General features: G+C 41.1%; 1 protein-coding gene across 2 annotated transcripts in view; it reads right to left on the bottom strand.

Moving 5' to 3' along the window:
• mon2 (MON2 homolog, regulator of endosome-to-Golgi trafficking) overlaps positions 1-15,429 on the bottom strand; it is a 40,370-nt gene extending 24,941 nt beyond the window's left edge. For both annotated transcript variants that reach the window (XM_071493151.1, XM_071493141.1), the window contains exons 1-8: positions 14,917-15,429; positions 8,173-8,236; positions 6,603-6,730; positions 2,844-2,975; positions 2,407-2,536; positions 1,392-1,489; positions 857-982; positions 357-551 (exon numbers count right to left, since the gene is read on the bottom strand). In XM_071493151.1, coding sequence (XP_071349252.1) covers positions 357-551; positions 857-982; positions 1,392-1,489; positions 2,407-2,536; positions 2,844-2,975; positions 6,603-6,730; positions 8,173-8,236; positions 14,917-15,024 — 981 coding nt within the window. In that variant the 5' untranslated portion in view covers positions 15,025-15,429. The remainder of the gene's footprint in view (positions 1-356; positions 552-856; positions 983-1,391; positions 1,490-2,406; positions 2,537-2,843; positions 2,976-6,602; positions 6,731-8,172; positions 8,237-14,916) is intronic.
• Positions 15,430-17,344: the final 1,915 nt, after the last annotated feature.

Here is a 17,344-nt window from a genome sequence, read left to right on the forward strand (position 1 = left end):
ACTGGAAAACTGCCTCTGGCAAAACTCCTGAATCCTTTCAGGTTTTGATGAAGCCATTCTGTGGCTCCACACGCTTCTTCACGGACGCAAAAAGACAAAATATAATTTCCATTTCAAAGACAGAATGATAGAACATCACTAAATAAAAACAGATGCAATGCTGAATTACTCAGACGCAGCTAAGCTCACGAAAGCACCTGTAGTAGATCTAAGACTACACTAATCCAATGCTAATCAGACCAAATCAATTAGGTGCATCAGTTCTGAGCTGGAGAAAATCCCTCACTCATAAAACATCCAACAGGCAACAGCTCCGGCCAGAGCCAGTGGACCTTCACTGCAGATCGGTTCCTCACCAGTAAGCTGTAGAAGTGCTTGATGAGGACTGACACGACGCGCAGCAGCCTCATGCAGATGGGAAAGTACGGTTTCTCCACAGGTGCTGGTGAGGCGGAGCTGCTGCTGCCCTGCCGGAACTTGATGTTGGGGGAGAAGAGTTTGATGACGAGTGGACACACCCGCTCCTTCAGCAGGAAACTGAACTCCTGGTGCTGTGGGGAGGGCGACAGAGACGAATGCTGGGATCAGATCAAGTGTGAGGTACGAAGACACGCAAGTTTTTATAGAGTACTTGTTTCAGTGCACAATCTCTGGTGTTAAAATACAATAAAATCTACAGGAGGTGGACAAAATAAAAGAAACATCTGATGAACCATAAATCAAGCAAAAAAAATAAGAGGAAGGAGGACCTGCCTTAGTTTTGGTGTTTGTTTTCAGAACTTTCCAACCTTTTGCTTCCATCTCTACCTAATAAGAGACCTAAACATCTACCATAAACATGTAAGAATGTATGCACCTGTAGGAATACTCCAGGAAAATCATTAAGAACAGACTCCAGCAGCTCCAGGCCAAATGTCCGCGTCATCTCTGTCATCCCCACCAGCCAGTAGGGGGCATCAGCGTTAACCAGCTGGCACAAGTCCTGCAGGGAGGCACACAGCAGCATTCAAAACAATGGAGCGTTATGTCCCACACTCATCACAGTGATTGAAAACAGTGCAGTCACTGAGCTCTGCTGGGAGGACAAGCGTCATCACAGAAAAGCCCAGAATGTGTGAGGAGTGACTCAAAGACAAGGGACCTTTGAATCGCTTCTTACAAATTGAATTTAATAGCAGAGATGAAAGAAATTACAGACTTGTTTCAACTGACTGAGGTTAAGTGGTTGGTATTATCAGTACTTTCCAGCTGTGGAGACTATTCTGATCCCTTGTCTCTTGTCCACAAATGATGACATCATGAGCCACGTTTCCAAGCCAGCCTGACCTGAAGGGTTTCACCCGAGGCCAACGAGAACTGAGTAGAAGGCTGCCGCCCCCTGGTGGACTTACCTGGAACAGCATGTATGCATCTTTAGCACTGGGCCTCAGAGTGCTAACAGATCGCCTGTTGGTGTTTCCCTGGACAGGAGGAGGCTGCTCCACAATGCCTGAAGGTGGGAAGAATAATAACTTAAGTCATTTAAACAGCTCATTGATTGTTCAACAGTAAAACAAGTTAATCAACAGGGTAAGTGTTAGCTCAGACCAGGGATGTTACTTTAATGTATTCATGTATACAAGGAAATAACTGCCACTTAAATGCACAGTATGTAACTTCTGCTGCTTGGGGTCTTTCAATCAAAACAATAACAAAAGACAGTGTCAGGTGACGTCATGAAATAGCATGGGATCATGGGAGTTGTTGTCTTCACCACCACTGTCATAAGCTTCTCCCGGTTTGGATTCCTCCACGCGATCAAGAGGTTTCTAGCAGCAGCTGAATTATCTACAGAGGTGTCCTCCTATCCATAACAAACTGACCAGGGGATTAAAACCAGTAGAAACAATGAACAAAGCAGGTTCATGTTAAAAATCAGTGATTTTCCAATGCCCTCAGAGAAGCTGAGAGTTGAGCTGTCTAACATTTGCCTGGCTTTTTTCTCTGATAACTTAAGATCGAGACACCTGATGATTAAAATCCTTCATCTAGTTAGAATACATGTGACATCACTGACAGGCGACCAAATGAAACAGATCGTTACCATGATTAAAATCATCATAAAATCATATTTTTCTAGGTTTGGAAATTGATAGAAAAACTCAAAAAACACACTCATGTTTCCTTGCATGCTGATGAATTCTGGGCTTTCCAAACACATGGATTGTCCTTATATTCTATGTTCTATTAAAATGATCTTAGCAGTGGCTGATAACTTCCTCACTGCCTCCTGATAGACTGAATAGTATCTATGTAGATGAGCTCAGGAAATGAACTGAACAGGAACTGAATATTTTGCATCCCATCAATGACACGCTGAGCTTCCATCATCCATCATTCACTCAAACAGCAGCACCACCCTCTGACCTTTGAAGCGCTCATCCTCAGCTACCATCCTCTCAAACACCACAGTGACAACCTGTCTGACGGTGGCGGCCGCTGTGTTGTTGGTGATGTTGTCCTTAGTGAAGTGAAGACGGAAACACAGCACGATGGCCTGCGCAGGAACCAAACATAAAAGTGTTATGCTGCATATGCAGATACAGGAACTGCAGCTTTAACACTGTGAGCAGAGTGGGACAGTTTGATGGTTGTAATTTGGCACTGTGTTATGATGCTGCATACTCTGGAGCAAAGATACCACAAATCTGAACTGGTAGGTTTAATAAAACATTATAGCCACAGTTTAATAATAGAAGATGACTCACTAAGAAGAAGGAGGTTATATGGATACCAAATGTGCAGTATGTGGGCACAGATACAGTAAATAAACAGTGTGATAGTGGAGTTAGTTGGCTGGGTACCTTGGAAAGTACTTCATCATGTACAACTGTGTTGGTGGTCAGCAGGACGAGGACCGTCTGTAAAAGTTTCAGCTCCTCCAAACCGTTTTCCATCAGCTGCCACAACATGTTGATGATGTTCCCCGCTGCTGCCTGTAATGCACACACACACACGCGCGTTCAATCACAGCACACAGGCACTTATAGAGGAACCTCAAGAGGCAGCATCAGAGTCACTAGTCTGTAACAGACAAAAAACCTGAGGTCACACAGACCTAAAATCACAGACATGCACAAAGAAAAAAAAACAAAAAAAAAAAAAAACACACGCACACTTGTGGGACCAGCTGGTGCTGCCTGCTGAGGGGTCACAACACCACCGAGTTCAATAACACCAAATCTGGCTGCCAGTTAATGTTATGTCACTTGATGCTGACTGTATGTGACACTGCATGTCCTTTCTTGGGTCAAGCTGTCCAAAATATAACTACTCATCACGAAACCCCTCTGAGCTGCTCTTACGTGGACTACAAGGCCGGAGTCACAGGAGGACTCTTTACTTTAAGAAATGAAACACCCTAAGCAAAATACAATTATTTTCATTACAGATCAACATGTCAGTTGTTTTTTAACATTAATATATTAATCATTGAGTCTATAAAATATAACAAAAGTTTTGCTTGATGTCTGACAAAGAGTCCAAAACCAAAGGATATAGAGCAAAAAAAAAAAAAAAAAAAATCAGCAAACCCTCACATGTGAGGAGCTGGAACAAATGCTTGGTATTTTTGATACTTTAATCAGTTACACAATTGATTATCAAACTATTTTCTATGTAATGCTGTGCATTTCATCTCTTAATCCACAGCTTCATTCAGGATACTGCAGGATTTAACATGGCCGGTCCCAAACATTTTTCCTCTGTGGATGCAGCTCAGGAGCATCTGATGCCCAGATATGTTGACAGTCTTGTTTCTGGCGTTTTGCGCATCAGCAGATCAGCCCTCATTGTTGTGCCATCAGCAATTCAGTGTCTGTTCTGTCCTTTACCAACATTTTCTGTCGAGCCCCTCTCCTTCCCCAAGGACACCAAGTGACATTAACTATCTCCAAATTCTCTCTCCGTGACAAAGTTTCTGAAACGGTTCTCTCTTAAGAATAAAGGTAGACTGGGTCTGTCTTGTGAGGCCCCTGAGGTGGCTTTGAAACCCTGCAGCTCAGAGTTGCTGATGAGATAGAGCGCTGCTGGCAGAGAAGAGAGGATTTACAACGTTCAATGGATCAGAAAATGTGTGTGTCGTAGAATATGTGAAGTGTGTGTCACAGTAGATGTCCTAGATTTGCGAGATGTTTGTTGGGTGCACCAGTGAGATAACAACCACTCAAGGACAAGGATAAAGAACTCAGGCAGAGGATATTAAAAAAAAAAAAAATGTGTTATTAAAGGCTGAGAATTCCCCAAACTTCAGACTCACTGAAAAAAACTGCCTAACACACTTGTGTTGAGATTGTGTTGTACTCATCACAGCCAGTATCTTTAAGGTGTGAAGATTTACAACCGTATAAGCTGATGTGGATTAGTGTTGAAATAATTAGTGGATAATTAACATCAGCAATTTTGATAATCACATTCCTTTATAAAGCAAAAATGAAGCAAAAACTGGTGATTCCAGCATCTCAAATGTGAGGATTTACTGCTTTTATACAATTGATTATTGATTATTGTAAGGTTTTGGACTGTTACAATGTAAAGATGTCACATTAGACTCTGGGAAATTGGGCCTTTTATTTAAACTATTTTCTGATATGTTAAACAGCTGTTCATCAATTAGTCATAAAAACAGCCAACAGATGAATTAATTAGTTGAAACCCAAATGTGCATAATATGGAGTGAAAAGAGAAAAAGTGGTAATAGAGTGAATCAAAATTACACTGAGCAGCCCGTCATGTCACACTTCTCTTGTGAGAGGATTTATTCTGCAAGTGTAGAGCCCTTAGTCTCTGCCACCACCGGCAGAAGCTTTGAAACCTATGTTAGGCTAATTAAATAAACGCCTGACATCAAAATGCAGAAAGCACGGGATGACTCAATAAGCTTTTAATAACTACTTTTTTTTTTCTTTTTTTTTAACAGTGTATTAACAAGGCAGCAGTGCCGCAGCTCCAGGGTACCTGCTTTGAAAGGGCTCTGATCTCAGGTCTGACTCCAGCTGGGTTACTTAAAAGGCTCAAAACCTCTTCACTCTTCACATGAGCTCATTAGACTACATTTATGTTAAAGAAATTCATACAGTCGCTCATTTTCTAAGATCGATACCTTTGTTACACCTACTCCTTCAGGGCTGTTTAACTGCCACATTACACACAGATCATGTGAAACTACTGGAGCATCCTAGTCATAGTTTTTCCAGGTCAGTGGTTTCCTCAAATACAGAAACTCTTGAAGGGCTAAAAAGATGGGCAACAACTGCAGAACAAAATGAGTAGTGGAAGAGGACAGGAGGGGGCGGTGCCTTTCAGTGACAGGAGTAAACTCAGATTAACCGTTCTAATATTTACCTTGCCTGATTGATTGATGGGCTGCACTGATTCATGTATTGATCTGAACGGATTACCCCGAGGATATCAGAAAGGATGTGCCAGAGCTGGTAGGTGAATTTAAATTTGCAAGCACGTGTGCACTGAATGTACAATATCTTAAGGGTTAGAGTTACACCGATGTCTATCAATATGCACTTTTATATACAATTAATAGCAGGAAAACAATGGCCTTGTTTTAGTTGTGACAATTTATACGATGCAAACAATGCTAATGTTTGATTCAGACAAACCTGAAACGGCTGGGAAAAAAAAGCTCTTCATTAAGTGAGTCATGTATTGTTTTACCTCAAGCCTGTGTTTTCTCTGTGTCACCAGGTTTGACAATATAATATTACTGTGACTCCAGCTTTACCAACACATTTCATTTCTATAGATTTCTATAGTATTTTATAAGCCTAACATTAAGAACTAGAGTGCCACTCAGTACAGCACATCCCTCCACCTAGTCCTAACAATCCTATGTGTCCTTTGTTCTTAATTATAGTTTTATTTATTTATTGTCTTTAATCCTTACACAAGACAGTTGTATGGTTTATTACCTGCTGTGTGAAATGATGAGGTCAGCATTATAAAACTCTTAATGCTCCACAACTGTATGAATTGTCTCATTGATATGTCACAACTGCTACTGTGGAATCTGGATCTGTCCAGATTATAATCTGCATCTGCACCAAACTGAACAAGCTCACAGATCTCAACACCAGATTTTTTACATCAAGATTCGTATCAAAAATATTGAAAAATGCTGTTTCTCGTAATGTCAAGGTAAAATGATAAAAAAGATTCCTGGAGACCCTTTCACCGGATCAGCACCAAAATTTAATGGGTTCTTCCCTGGCCTAAGTCCCATCCCTGCACCAAGTTTTGCATAAATCAGTTCAGTACTTTTTATGTAAACCTGCTGACAAATAAACAAACAATCCAACAGACACATGTGAAAACATAACCTCCTTAGTGGAGGTTACAACATGCATCAAGAAAGGCCTAAAATGGTTTGTATTTCCAGTTACTCTATTGCATTTTATGATTAGCACAATAATGATTTTACCATTAGGCTCATAATAATATGCTGATCTCAATTTTTTTTGTATGGACCTATCTCAATTCTGAACATAAGCCTTAGTGTACTGTATGTACATGCCAGCATTTCAAATACCAGGCGAGCTCACTGTCCTCACCTCAGATACCACCTCATGGGACATGAGTCTCTGGATGGCAGCCAGACACAGCTGGGTGATCTTTGGCTCTTTGGTTCCACAGCCCATCAGAAAAGGCTGCACGACCTCTGAGCTGTTCTCCTTCAGAGCTGCGGGAAAAGGACACAGATAAGGGGAATTGTCACTTTTTTTTTAAAGACCTGCACGAATACATTTTGTGAATGAAAGCACATTTCTTTCAGTATGTCATGGGAAGCACAAAGATGATGTCATTTGCTTTCCCAAAATTAAATGAAAAAAAAAAAATAATGCAACATATGAAAATGCTTGTACAAAACACAGAATGCCATTATAAGAACCCAGAGCTTTGAAGCTTTTCTTTTTAAGACTTTTGATGATTTAAAAACAATATGAGTATCAAACACTGGTGCTGCAGAGCAAAGGACGGAGAACAAAAACCTTTACTGAGGCATAGATAAAATAGTCAGAACTGCAAAAATAAAAATCCAATTTCTTTTGACTTCTCAATTTGAGATATATTTGTACTGGCTTTCAAATGATTATTTAGAATGACATGTAGAGACTATGAAATGAAAGTGTGGTCTTTGTACATTCGTTCTGTCTTATCAGAACACAGTGAACCAGTGCATTACATCCAACTACCTTTATCATTTTCACAGTCATTGCATTGGATTCAATGATTTACACCTGCACAACGAGTTCTTTCTGCAACATCTCAGTAGTGTTACTATTTAATCTATTGTGGAAACGAAGATAAACAAACTCTGCAGCAGTGAGCTACTGTGCAGTTCACAGTTACAGAGGGCCAGTTGGAGCTGGACAGCCATCAGTGGAACTCAGAAAATGTTGACTATGTGTCAACTCTGCAAATGTCACAAAAAAAGAGACAAGAGAGTGTTTCACAATTTCCTATTCAAGTGACGAGAGGTGAGTAGCATTTGAAATTGCTCTGTAGTGAATTCAGAACAAACAGATGTTGAATCAATCAAGACAACTTACAAACAAAGCTCAGGGATGAGCACTAATTTAGATTCATATGCAGGTAGCCTTTATCTTACTGTACACAGGGTGAGCAACCCGTGTACAGTAATATATTTTCTGGAGGAATTAAAGATCATGTGTTTCCTGTATGATGTAGATGACTTATCACAGGATGACTCCATAAATAAGATAGATCACAGTGAAAGATATGATTCTGTGTGTCTCTTGTTTATGTGAATTTAAACACATAAATACTATTGCCTGCTTGTATGTCTTCATTCATATGGGACAGTGCACATGTATCAACATTTACACTAAGATATGATGCAAATATACAAGAGTCTGTGTGTGAAATAGCAGAGTTGCACCTGTATTACAAAGCCAAGTAAAAACTCTATCAAGAGAATCAAGAATAATCTCACTGAAATGATCAAATTAAATTAAAATAACTTAAATCTATACAATATTTTGAGTGAGATTTCATGAGATTTCATCATTTTCCAATCAGAGTGATGTGCAGCCTCTGACAAAGTGGCAACTAGACCTCTCAGTCGTGGTTAACCACCACCCTTCTCACTTTCTCACTTACCTGCCAGTATGTCTGTGTTCCTGGCTGCAATGGTCTTAATCTTCACAATGCCAGACTCTGCGGCCTGGCAGGGGAGAAAAAAAGAGAGGAGACATTTAGGTTCACACTGAAGGTTCTGATGGTGCAGCACTGCTGACCGGAGCTACTGGTGGTGGACACAACTTCTGGTAATGATGGCCACAGGGGAGAAACGGGAAGGACAGAATTGGGGCTGATAAATCTGCTCAGAATGGGCTTCAACTTGAGAGGGATGTGCTGGTAGAAAGTGATTTCCCCAGTGAGGTGTCTGGCAGGGATGAGATGCAAAGAATTAGAAAGCGGGAAGAAGTAATGTCAAGAGAGAGAAAGGGTGGGAGGAGGAGGGGATGACATGGAGACAAGTGAGAGAAACAGACACACTGAGCATTTACCAGTCAAAACAGAAGCTGTTCTTATCATCTTTCTACAACAACATGCAAGTCACCGCAAGCCTGTCAAGATCCCTCCAACCTCCATTCAGTTCAGTTCAGTTACGGTCATTTTATTATCCCAGATGGGAAGCTTGGCTTGCAGTCAGGTGCACAAGTCAAAGACAACAACACAGTACAAAAGAGAACAAAATAAATGCAATAATAATAATAATAATAGTTCCTGAAAATGTCTCCTATAACCTCTATAACCTCCTTCTCTCCCCATCACTACTCCCTCACACCCTATCTGCTAGGCTTGGCTGATACCCAAAGTTTAATATCTCGAAACACTCCAGCCCAAATGTCACAATATGCTGGCAATAAAATCAACTTTTTTTCAGTCATTACCATAAAATAACACAACCTTACCTACTGCAAATAAAAACCTATCCAAAAGATGCCTTATGCAAATTCATACCCTCAGACTACTGTACAGCTGCCGACTGAAAAACCACAATATTCAATATCTTGATGAGCATTTTTTTTTTTCTTGGCATCTAACCTGATGAAGCACACAATGAACCAAGGCAGTCAGCAGGAATTAAGCAATGCCAGTATTCACTCTGTTACTCAGCTATTGTGTTTTTTCATGTAACTCTTATCACCACTGCAGATAAGACTTCCTTGCAAAAATGTAATCAATTTATTATTTTATTCTGGAAAAAAAAACTTGCATATTGCAGCCTCTAATCCCAACCACAGGTATATCACTGACATCAGTAGTAGCAGCAACATCCTCAAGCAAGCAAACAGCCAACGGGCCTCGACTACCTTGATGCATTTTTCATGCAGCTGCTCCATGGTCTGACTACATCCCAAGCATGCATGTGCTACACATAACCAGAGTCTCCACTCTATTCTCAAAGCAGCCATTATCATATAATGTCTGCGGTCACTGAAATAACATAATCCTAATAATTAGAGATTATAAATCTTTTTATCTTAGTGACCAATGAGTGATCATTTACAGTCTACTACTTCTCTTCTCTGCGCTTTCAAGATGAAAGTATGAATAGTAATAAGCAAGTCATGCTACTTTCAGTTGAACAGCCTTGATGGAGAGAAATGCTGCAACTGCTCTTTACATCAGAGTGGCTGAAGTATTTGGTCAACAAGGTGACTGTAACACTTTAACATGTCATTTAAACAGCCACAACGTCGAGCCACTGCAGGAGTCAACAATTCATAACGCGCTGAATCTTCAGTTACCAAGCAACCACTGGTTAGTGGGCTAGGCTCTCCATACAAACAGTGAATTGGCCTATTACCATGCAGCTCCTTAAAAAGTTAATCTTCAAAAAATGCTAGGCTCCCTCTTCTCCTTTGTTCCTCGCACAGAGCCAGAGTTCATTACAGGGCAACGAGGGCAACGCAGAGAGCCTCTCAGTTCCAAATAACAGCAGCCCTGCCATAGCTACTTTTGATATTCCCAGAGGCTGAGACAATAATATACTGTACTAGTGAAGAATAACTGAAATGCCAAGTGGCAGAACTGCACAGTGTGGGAGAGTCTGGGTGAGGTTTTTAAAGAAATGAACAACTAAAACGATGCTTCTAGCTTTATAATAAAAGCTCAGGAAATGTTTTCTCTGGCTTTGCATTTGTCATATAAATTTAAAGTTAAAGCTGCAGTCTGATGAGTTTCGACCTGCAACAATTAATGAATTAAATGATTTGTCAATCAACAGAAAATAAAATTCAAGTTTGATAATTATTAACTAGTTAAGTCATCTATTAGGAAGATATTATAAACATTAGCAGTATTTTCGCCAGATTTGCTGCTTTTGTTGGTTTTACATCATTGTAGAATAAATATCTTTGGGTTTTGGGCTGCTAGTCAGATAAAACATTACTTATTTGTATAAAAACACTCTGAGCTTTGAGGACTGCTGGTTTTCAGACATCTTCACACCTGTGATGTGCAACCAATACAAATAAACAACAACGCGACCTATCTCCAAAGTGCGCAACAGATGTCAGTCTACTCAACTACAATTAAATTTTGCAGCCTGTCTCTCCAGAGCTCTGAGAAAGATGAGCATGTTTTCTTCAAACACCATATTATAAATTGTTTTTCAAGTCCCCTTGAAATACTTCTGACAAGAGCTTTCTTTGTACTTGTCAACAGTCCTGGCTTTCCCAAAGCAGCCCTGTATGTTTATGTCTGATGACCACATACGACTGTATTGAGTATTGTTGGCTCCCAGTATGTTGTTAGATGAGGTAGATTTAAAGGGAGCCTCTTTGGTTTGCTGAGACCTCTGAGAAACTGTGAGTCAGTCCCATAAGAGGAGAAGCAGAAAACCAATAAACATCTCTAATTAGAAGCAGAGTGTTTGGATTTCCTTTCCTTTCAGCCTCAAGTGGAGCCACACACTCCGTCTTGGATCCAACGGCAATGAATCTCTGCAAGGTTTGCACATTAAAACCTTATAAATCTACGCCATGAAAATTCATCTTGGTCTACTGGCTTAACAACTGAAAACAGTGAAATCTCTCTCTTTTTGCAAGTAAACACATTTGTCCACCCACTTCCTCATAGAAAGTGCTGTTAAAGCTTCCTGTTGTAAAGTGTAAACCTGCTTCTCTCTGTCAGCATTGTGACGTCACCAACATGTGGAGGGAAATACCACTGGCCTGATGATGTCACTGTGAGAGAGTGTATGAAAGTGCTGAATGGCAACATTTGAAAACCTTGTCATTTTAAGATTGAATGACAGTAATTTTGTTTGCGTTCACCAGCTACATAACCACCAACATATTAACCAATGAGTCCTCAATGATTGTTATAGCTGAATATTGACAATGAATGAATGTTTAAAGTCTCTCAGGATGCACTCCTTAGTTTGCTTGGCATTAAATCTCAACTGCTTTTCAGTACCAGCCTTTATGTATCTGTAGCAGCAGGTATCAAAAGTGTAGAAAGTTGGTTTGGCATGTTGGTCAGCTTGTTTAGCGTTTATTTATTTCTTGGTCAAGATTATAACTTTGCACAGTGGATTTTGGTGCATCTGCGAGATGTGACATGCATACAGTACATTTAATATAAAACAGAAGGTTTTCACATTTAGCTGATTGGATATTACACAGTAACGATGGACAGAATATTCATCATCAAACTACCCAGGAATGTCTGCTGTATACAACATACACAATCCTGCACAAATATGATTTAAAACTCCTACCACCCAGTGGACATTAAATATTAAGGCTCTGCTAAATAACCAATGTCAGAACCAGGCTGTATCAGGAAGTGCTCGATAGTTTCAGTTCTTCTTCAGAGCCTGTTCTTGTGTGGAAATCCTCAAAGCGGAACTGACCCACGTCTGAGTGCCAGCTCATTTCTTTGCAAAGCAACATTAGTGAAGCTCATCACAGACTGACTTCCTTAGAAATATTGTGAGTCTCTCCAAGCTCAGCTGTTTTATGGAACTGACTTAGCATATTATAGACATGGCTTATTCAGTCCGCGCATCAGTGCAACAGTCTCACTTCACCAAACCCTCGCTGCATGTTGCTTGTTATTTTGTCTCTGTATAGCGTACGTGACCTGTCGAGCAAATGAGTTACGCTAAGTGAGCCATACAAAGGTTGCCCATAATGCAGGTTTTCCCATGACAAGCAGCCACATTTCACTGGGAGCTACACACAAGTGAGGTGACAGCACCAGACTCATCCACAGAGAGAGCGGAGGGCTGGATGCCTGGTGTTTTTTTTTTTTCACCTCAGCAAATGCAATCAGAGCACAACAGACAGCAAAGCCCTGGTGGTTTCACTGCCTGCTGCTCAATGAAAAACTGGTTCTGAGTGTGAAGCTATGATACAAAAAAAATTTTTTAAAATCAATGAGACTCTTCTTGGCCCATCTTAACCCACAGAGAGCACTGGCTGTGGTGCATTGTCAATGTGGGAGAAGCGCTGGGAAATAGGGGAGGGAACTGGAATGAGGATTGGCTGGGAAATGAGGACAGGGCTTTCTTATTCTTCTTTCACAATAAGGACACAATGCTTTGGTATTAAGATTTGATCATTTACTATCAAGCATGATTCACTTTAAAATCCCTAAGCAGCTGATTCCTTTAACACTAGAATGTGCTGAGAATGTGGTTAAGACAAAAAGGCAGCCATATTTTACGAATGGGGGAATGAAATGAGGACCACATTGGTGTGCTGCAAGATGCCAGCCAAATAATTTGAATTCAAACAACGGCCACCGGTACTCAGCTTGTTTGTTGCACGGTCACATCCCAGCAAATATAATCATGGCAGCCCAAATTGGAAAATGTTGTTCCAATCACAACAATATCAATCAGAGCGTGAGTGAGCTCAGACAGTGGGAAACATCAAAGTGGCTCTCTGCACTCCTGTGACCCCTGAGGGAAAGAGGCTCGTAAGGACCAGGAAACCTGGCTGACGACAAATCAATATTTGAAGGAGATGCTTCATAAGGCCCCAAGGCAAAGGCCAGCAAGCAGCCTTCGACCTGAGACCAGCTGTATGCTTTTTATGGTCCTGTGTGACTGCCACACGCCTCATTTTGAAGCATCCAGCATTCAAGTTAAGGGATTGAATCTGTCTGCAGTGAGAGAAACAGAAAGGAACTGGAAGCACTTGCTGGGGTATTTCTCTTTCTCATTTTAATGTTGTCTCTATCCAAGGTGAGACCTGAGGAAAAGCAAACTAAGCTGATGTAGCCTGATATGCATTTCCCTGCTCAGCTGGTCAGTGCACATTTCCATGGCCAGCAATGCCCCACATACAATAGAACATTTCATCTAATGACCTGTGTGACCACTGTTACATAGGCAAGCAGGCTATACCTGGGAATTACAGGGATTTGAGGTAAAGAGGCCCTGGCTGAGACAGCGTCAGGTGAAATACGTTACTTTGGCAAAGACTAGCTCCACCCTGTGTGCATTTCAGTGACATGAAAATGATAAAGTAGCATCCACATGATCCTGAAACAGTGGGGTAAATCTTTTAACATTTAAATGATGACAATAAATTACATTCCAGATGTAAATTAACTCTGATCCAGCCCTGTGGACCAGCTGAGAGCAGAGTGCATAATGAGGTGGAGTCATAAAAGCTGGGATGACCTGTTGTTGTCTTCTACGTGTGACTCTGACAATGCACATACACTGTGAAAGGCCCTGACATCACATCTCCTTGCACTATTCTGTTCTCTAAGCTCACTCAACCCATGATGTCACCATCACTGCCACACAACAAAGCCAGTCAGTAACCACAAACAGTGTGTCATTGCAAGGAATTAAAAAAAAAAAAAAAAAACACTTGTATGAAATGGCTCTTGGCTATGTCAATACAAGCATGCTTGTTGTGAAATCAGCTCGCAACATGAGATCCTAGAGAGACCAATGTAACTTAACTTTGTCCTAACAAATTAATGCAATCCTGCCATTATAATAGAATAATAATAAGAAGAAGAATAATCACTACAAGTATCCCTTTAACCATGCTGATAGTTTTGGTTTTAGCTGTGGAGGTCTTGAGATATTTCTCGCTCATTTCTGCAGCCACCGCCACACAGTGAGGTTAACTGGAAATTCATCTGAGGTGCCAACAGCATTGGAAGATAACACCAACATGTCCCATAACAAATGCATGGCCATTCAGATTATATGTACCTTGTGCCAAAGTACATATATATGTATATTCTTGTGATTTGGAAGTATCTGAAGTGTTGACGCTTTGCAAAAGATCATTTATAGGATACATTTTCTACATTTGCAGGACTTAATAATAATTTGGGACCACTCTCCTGCAATAAGGGATTGGTTCACCCAAATTAGAAAATATATATTTACTCACTTAGCTCTTATAGTATAGCCACTCAAAATAATTTACTAGTGGGGGTAAATGTGAATTTAACTTACTGTACTTCCAAGTAATTTACAACAGACTGATATGTCCAGTGAATGTGCCTGAATAACGTGAGTCAGCTGAGTTTATTTGGGTTTCCCTCCACTGTGTGACTGTAACAGATTAACCATATTAACCAAAAGGTGGGAAACAGGCCATTAAAAACACCTGTTTATTCATTTATTTGAGCGCCTGATAGACAGGAGGGCCCAGCAGCTGACACAACTTTTAATTCACCCGTACAGTATGAGGACAACTCAGTGTCCACATCCCACAACAGAGCACAGGCCCAGTGGTTAGTGAAGAAACGGGTTCAAACAAAACTAATTTACATTATGAACAACAGATTCGCAATAAGACCAGCTGCTGAGCGCCAGGGTACCAGCTCGGTGAAGCTAACTAGCCGGCTAACCTCTTTGACTGGGGGGAATTTCTTCTTGCACTCCATGGACAGAGACCGCAGGTCCGTCTGCATGTTCTCCAGCAATTTCTTCACCGCTTCGGGGCTGCTGGTCGACATATTTGACGGCGCCTTCGACAGAAATCTCAAGAAACTTCAAACGATAAGGAATGCGGGAGCGCAGTCGCCCCCCCACCCATCCACAGCGGGAATATAATCCGTGGCTACTTTACTCGCCTCCCTTAGAAAAGAAAATAAAAACGCCGCGGTCCATTGACACAGTATCCCACTTCTCTGCTCTGGGCGCCCGTTCGCAGGAGAGCAGCGATGACACCGGCATATGTTCACCTTCTCCAGAGCACCTGGACATTAGATTCGTACAGCAGCACAATTCCTACACATTTATGTTTTGTTTTTTTTTAAGACTGCCCACTAATCGAAGATATTCGCCAAATTGAGCAGTCTGCCATCAGCGGCCGTCGGCTCCACTTTTTTTCCCACAATGCTCCGGTGGACAGTGACACGTCACTTGGACTTCCGTAAACAGTGACCGATTCCGACTGATGTCTACAGTGACCCCTGCTGGAAGAGCTTCATACAGACACACAACGACCATAGACGGCAACGACGGGCCACGTATGAACCCCCCCTGCCCCGTCACTTGTCCACATGCACCGCCTAAAGGCCAGGGGAGGAGTTGCAGGCTGCAGCGGCTGCTTTTCAGATTATTCTATTAACACAAATTGTACAGTGGTGGAATTTATCTTGCTCAAATACCTACCGATGTATGATTTTGATGTACAGTACTTTTTACAGGACGCTACAGATTTAAGCACATAAAATGTTTAGATTATTATCCCCAACCCAAGGTTTACCCCAGATTATTCCTGTCTAACCTACATAATTTGATTAATTACAAATTTGTGACCTCAGTCTTGTAAAGGATCTTGAACTCAAGTAAAAGTAATGTTACTTTAAAGAAATTTTACTTAAGTAGTAGTAGAATATTGTAACAATTTACTCAGATAAAAGTACAAAGTAAGTTAAAATGTACTCTGAGTAAACATTACTGCCTTACATTTCTAGAGGAGGAAGTGGAGGGGATAAAAAAGGTGGTATATGATAAAATTATTTGATTACAGAACATCTTTAGGCTACCAGGTTTATATGCATTTGTATTTTAAAGCATACACACTGCTCCCAGGTGAGATTCGTATGAAAGCAACCATTCAGTTCCTGTCAGGCTCTTTGCAGCCTGTGCATACGACTGAATCTAGCAATATTAGGCTACACAAATCAAATAGCTGCCAACTGTAGAATTAACAGCAGGAGTAAGCAGCAGAAAAGGCTAAATATATAAACATAAAGTCCACAACAGCCTCAGTCTACAAACATAGAAAAAACACTACATCTGTAGGTAACAATGTAGCTGTTGATGCTTCCCTCTGTACAGTGAGTTACAACAATCTGACACTCTGTGAGTTCTCCACAATCTGCTCCAGATCCAACTACTCTCTTAGTTCACTGTCGGTGCACAATAGAACCAGTCCACTCACAGTGGTTTATGAGTGTCTTTAGCAGCTACAAGGGCAAATTATACTCCCTACCTATTGACAACATAACAAATGAAGTAATCCTTCACATGGTAGACATCTACTGCTGGTAGAGAGAGGGGGAGGGGGACGCTGGTTTGTCAAAGACTAGGTCCAAACATGGCTTGATCGTGTGTAGTCAATATGGGAAATATGTGAAAGATGATGTAGAAGTAAACTGAATATCAGAATATCTTCCTTATTTTGTCTGTCACACAGCGCTTCTCTGCCTTGATACCAAACTGTTGCTCTGCCTCTCTACCACTAATGCCCTTTTTCCACTGGTCAAAAAACCTGCTAAGACCTGCTAACATCGCACTTTTGTTAGCATTGGAAAAGGGTACAATCAGCATTCAGACCCAGGTCAAATGACTCTGCAGTAGACCCAGGTATTTATCGGCTCTGGCTCCGATCGGCATTGATGCAAACGCAACTCTCAGGTGTACTTGCTAATTTTAGCCCCTTTTCCTGCTGTACCTTTGCTCAGAGTGCAAACACTGTAGACGGACCTGTCGCCTGCCCAGCACGATTCTGTTACACCAGAAACATGGTGGCTACTGCATGCAGGGATGAAAGAGTGAGCACAGCCCTGAAATAAGTTTCAAAAACACACAATCACCAATCAAAGCATCTCGCATGGAGGCTCCAATACTTTTAGAGGAGCAATGCAGAGATGAGATGTGACAGATCTGTTCTACCAGTTTGCACGGTGGCTAGCAGCTCACTCTTTCTCCCCTGCATCTGTGTGTGTGTGTTCTGTAAGCCCATGTGATGACACTGCTCCTTGCAGTTGTCACACACATACTCTCACAGTCACTCAGTCACAGTTCAAAAGTATTACCAAGTAT

Source organism: Trachinotus anak, unplaced genomic scaffold (assembly GCF_046630095.1).
Source record: "Trachinotus anak isolate AG129_WGS33_773 ecotype Australia unplaced genomic scaffold, CSIRO_AGI_Tana_v1 ptg000002l, whole genome shotgun sequence".
NCBI lineage: Eukaryota > Metazoa > Chordata > Actinopteri > Carangiformes > Carangidae > Trachinotus > Trachinotus anak.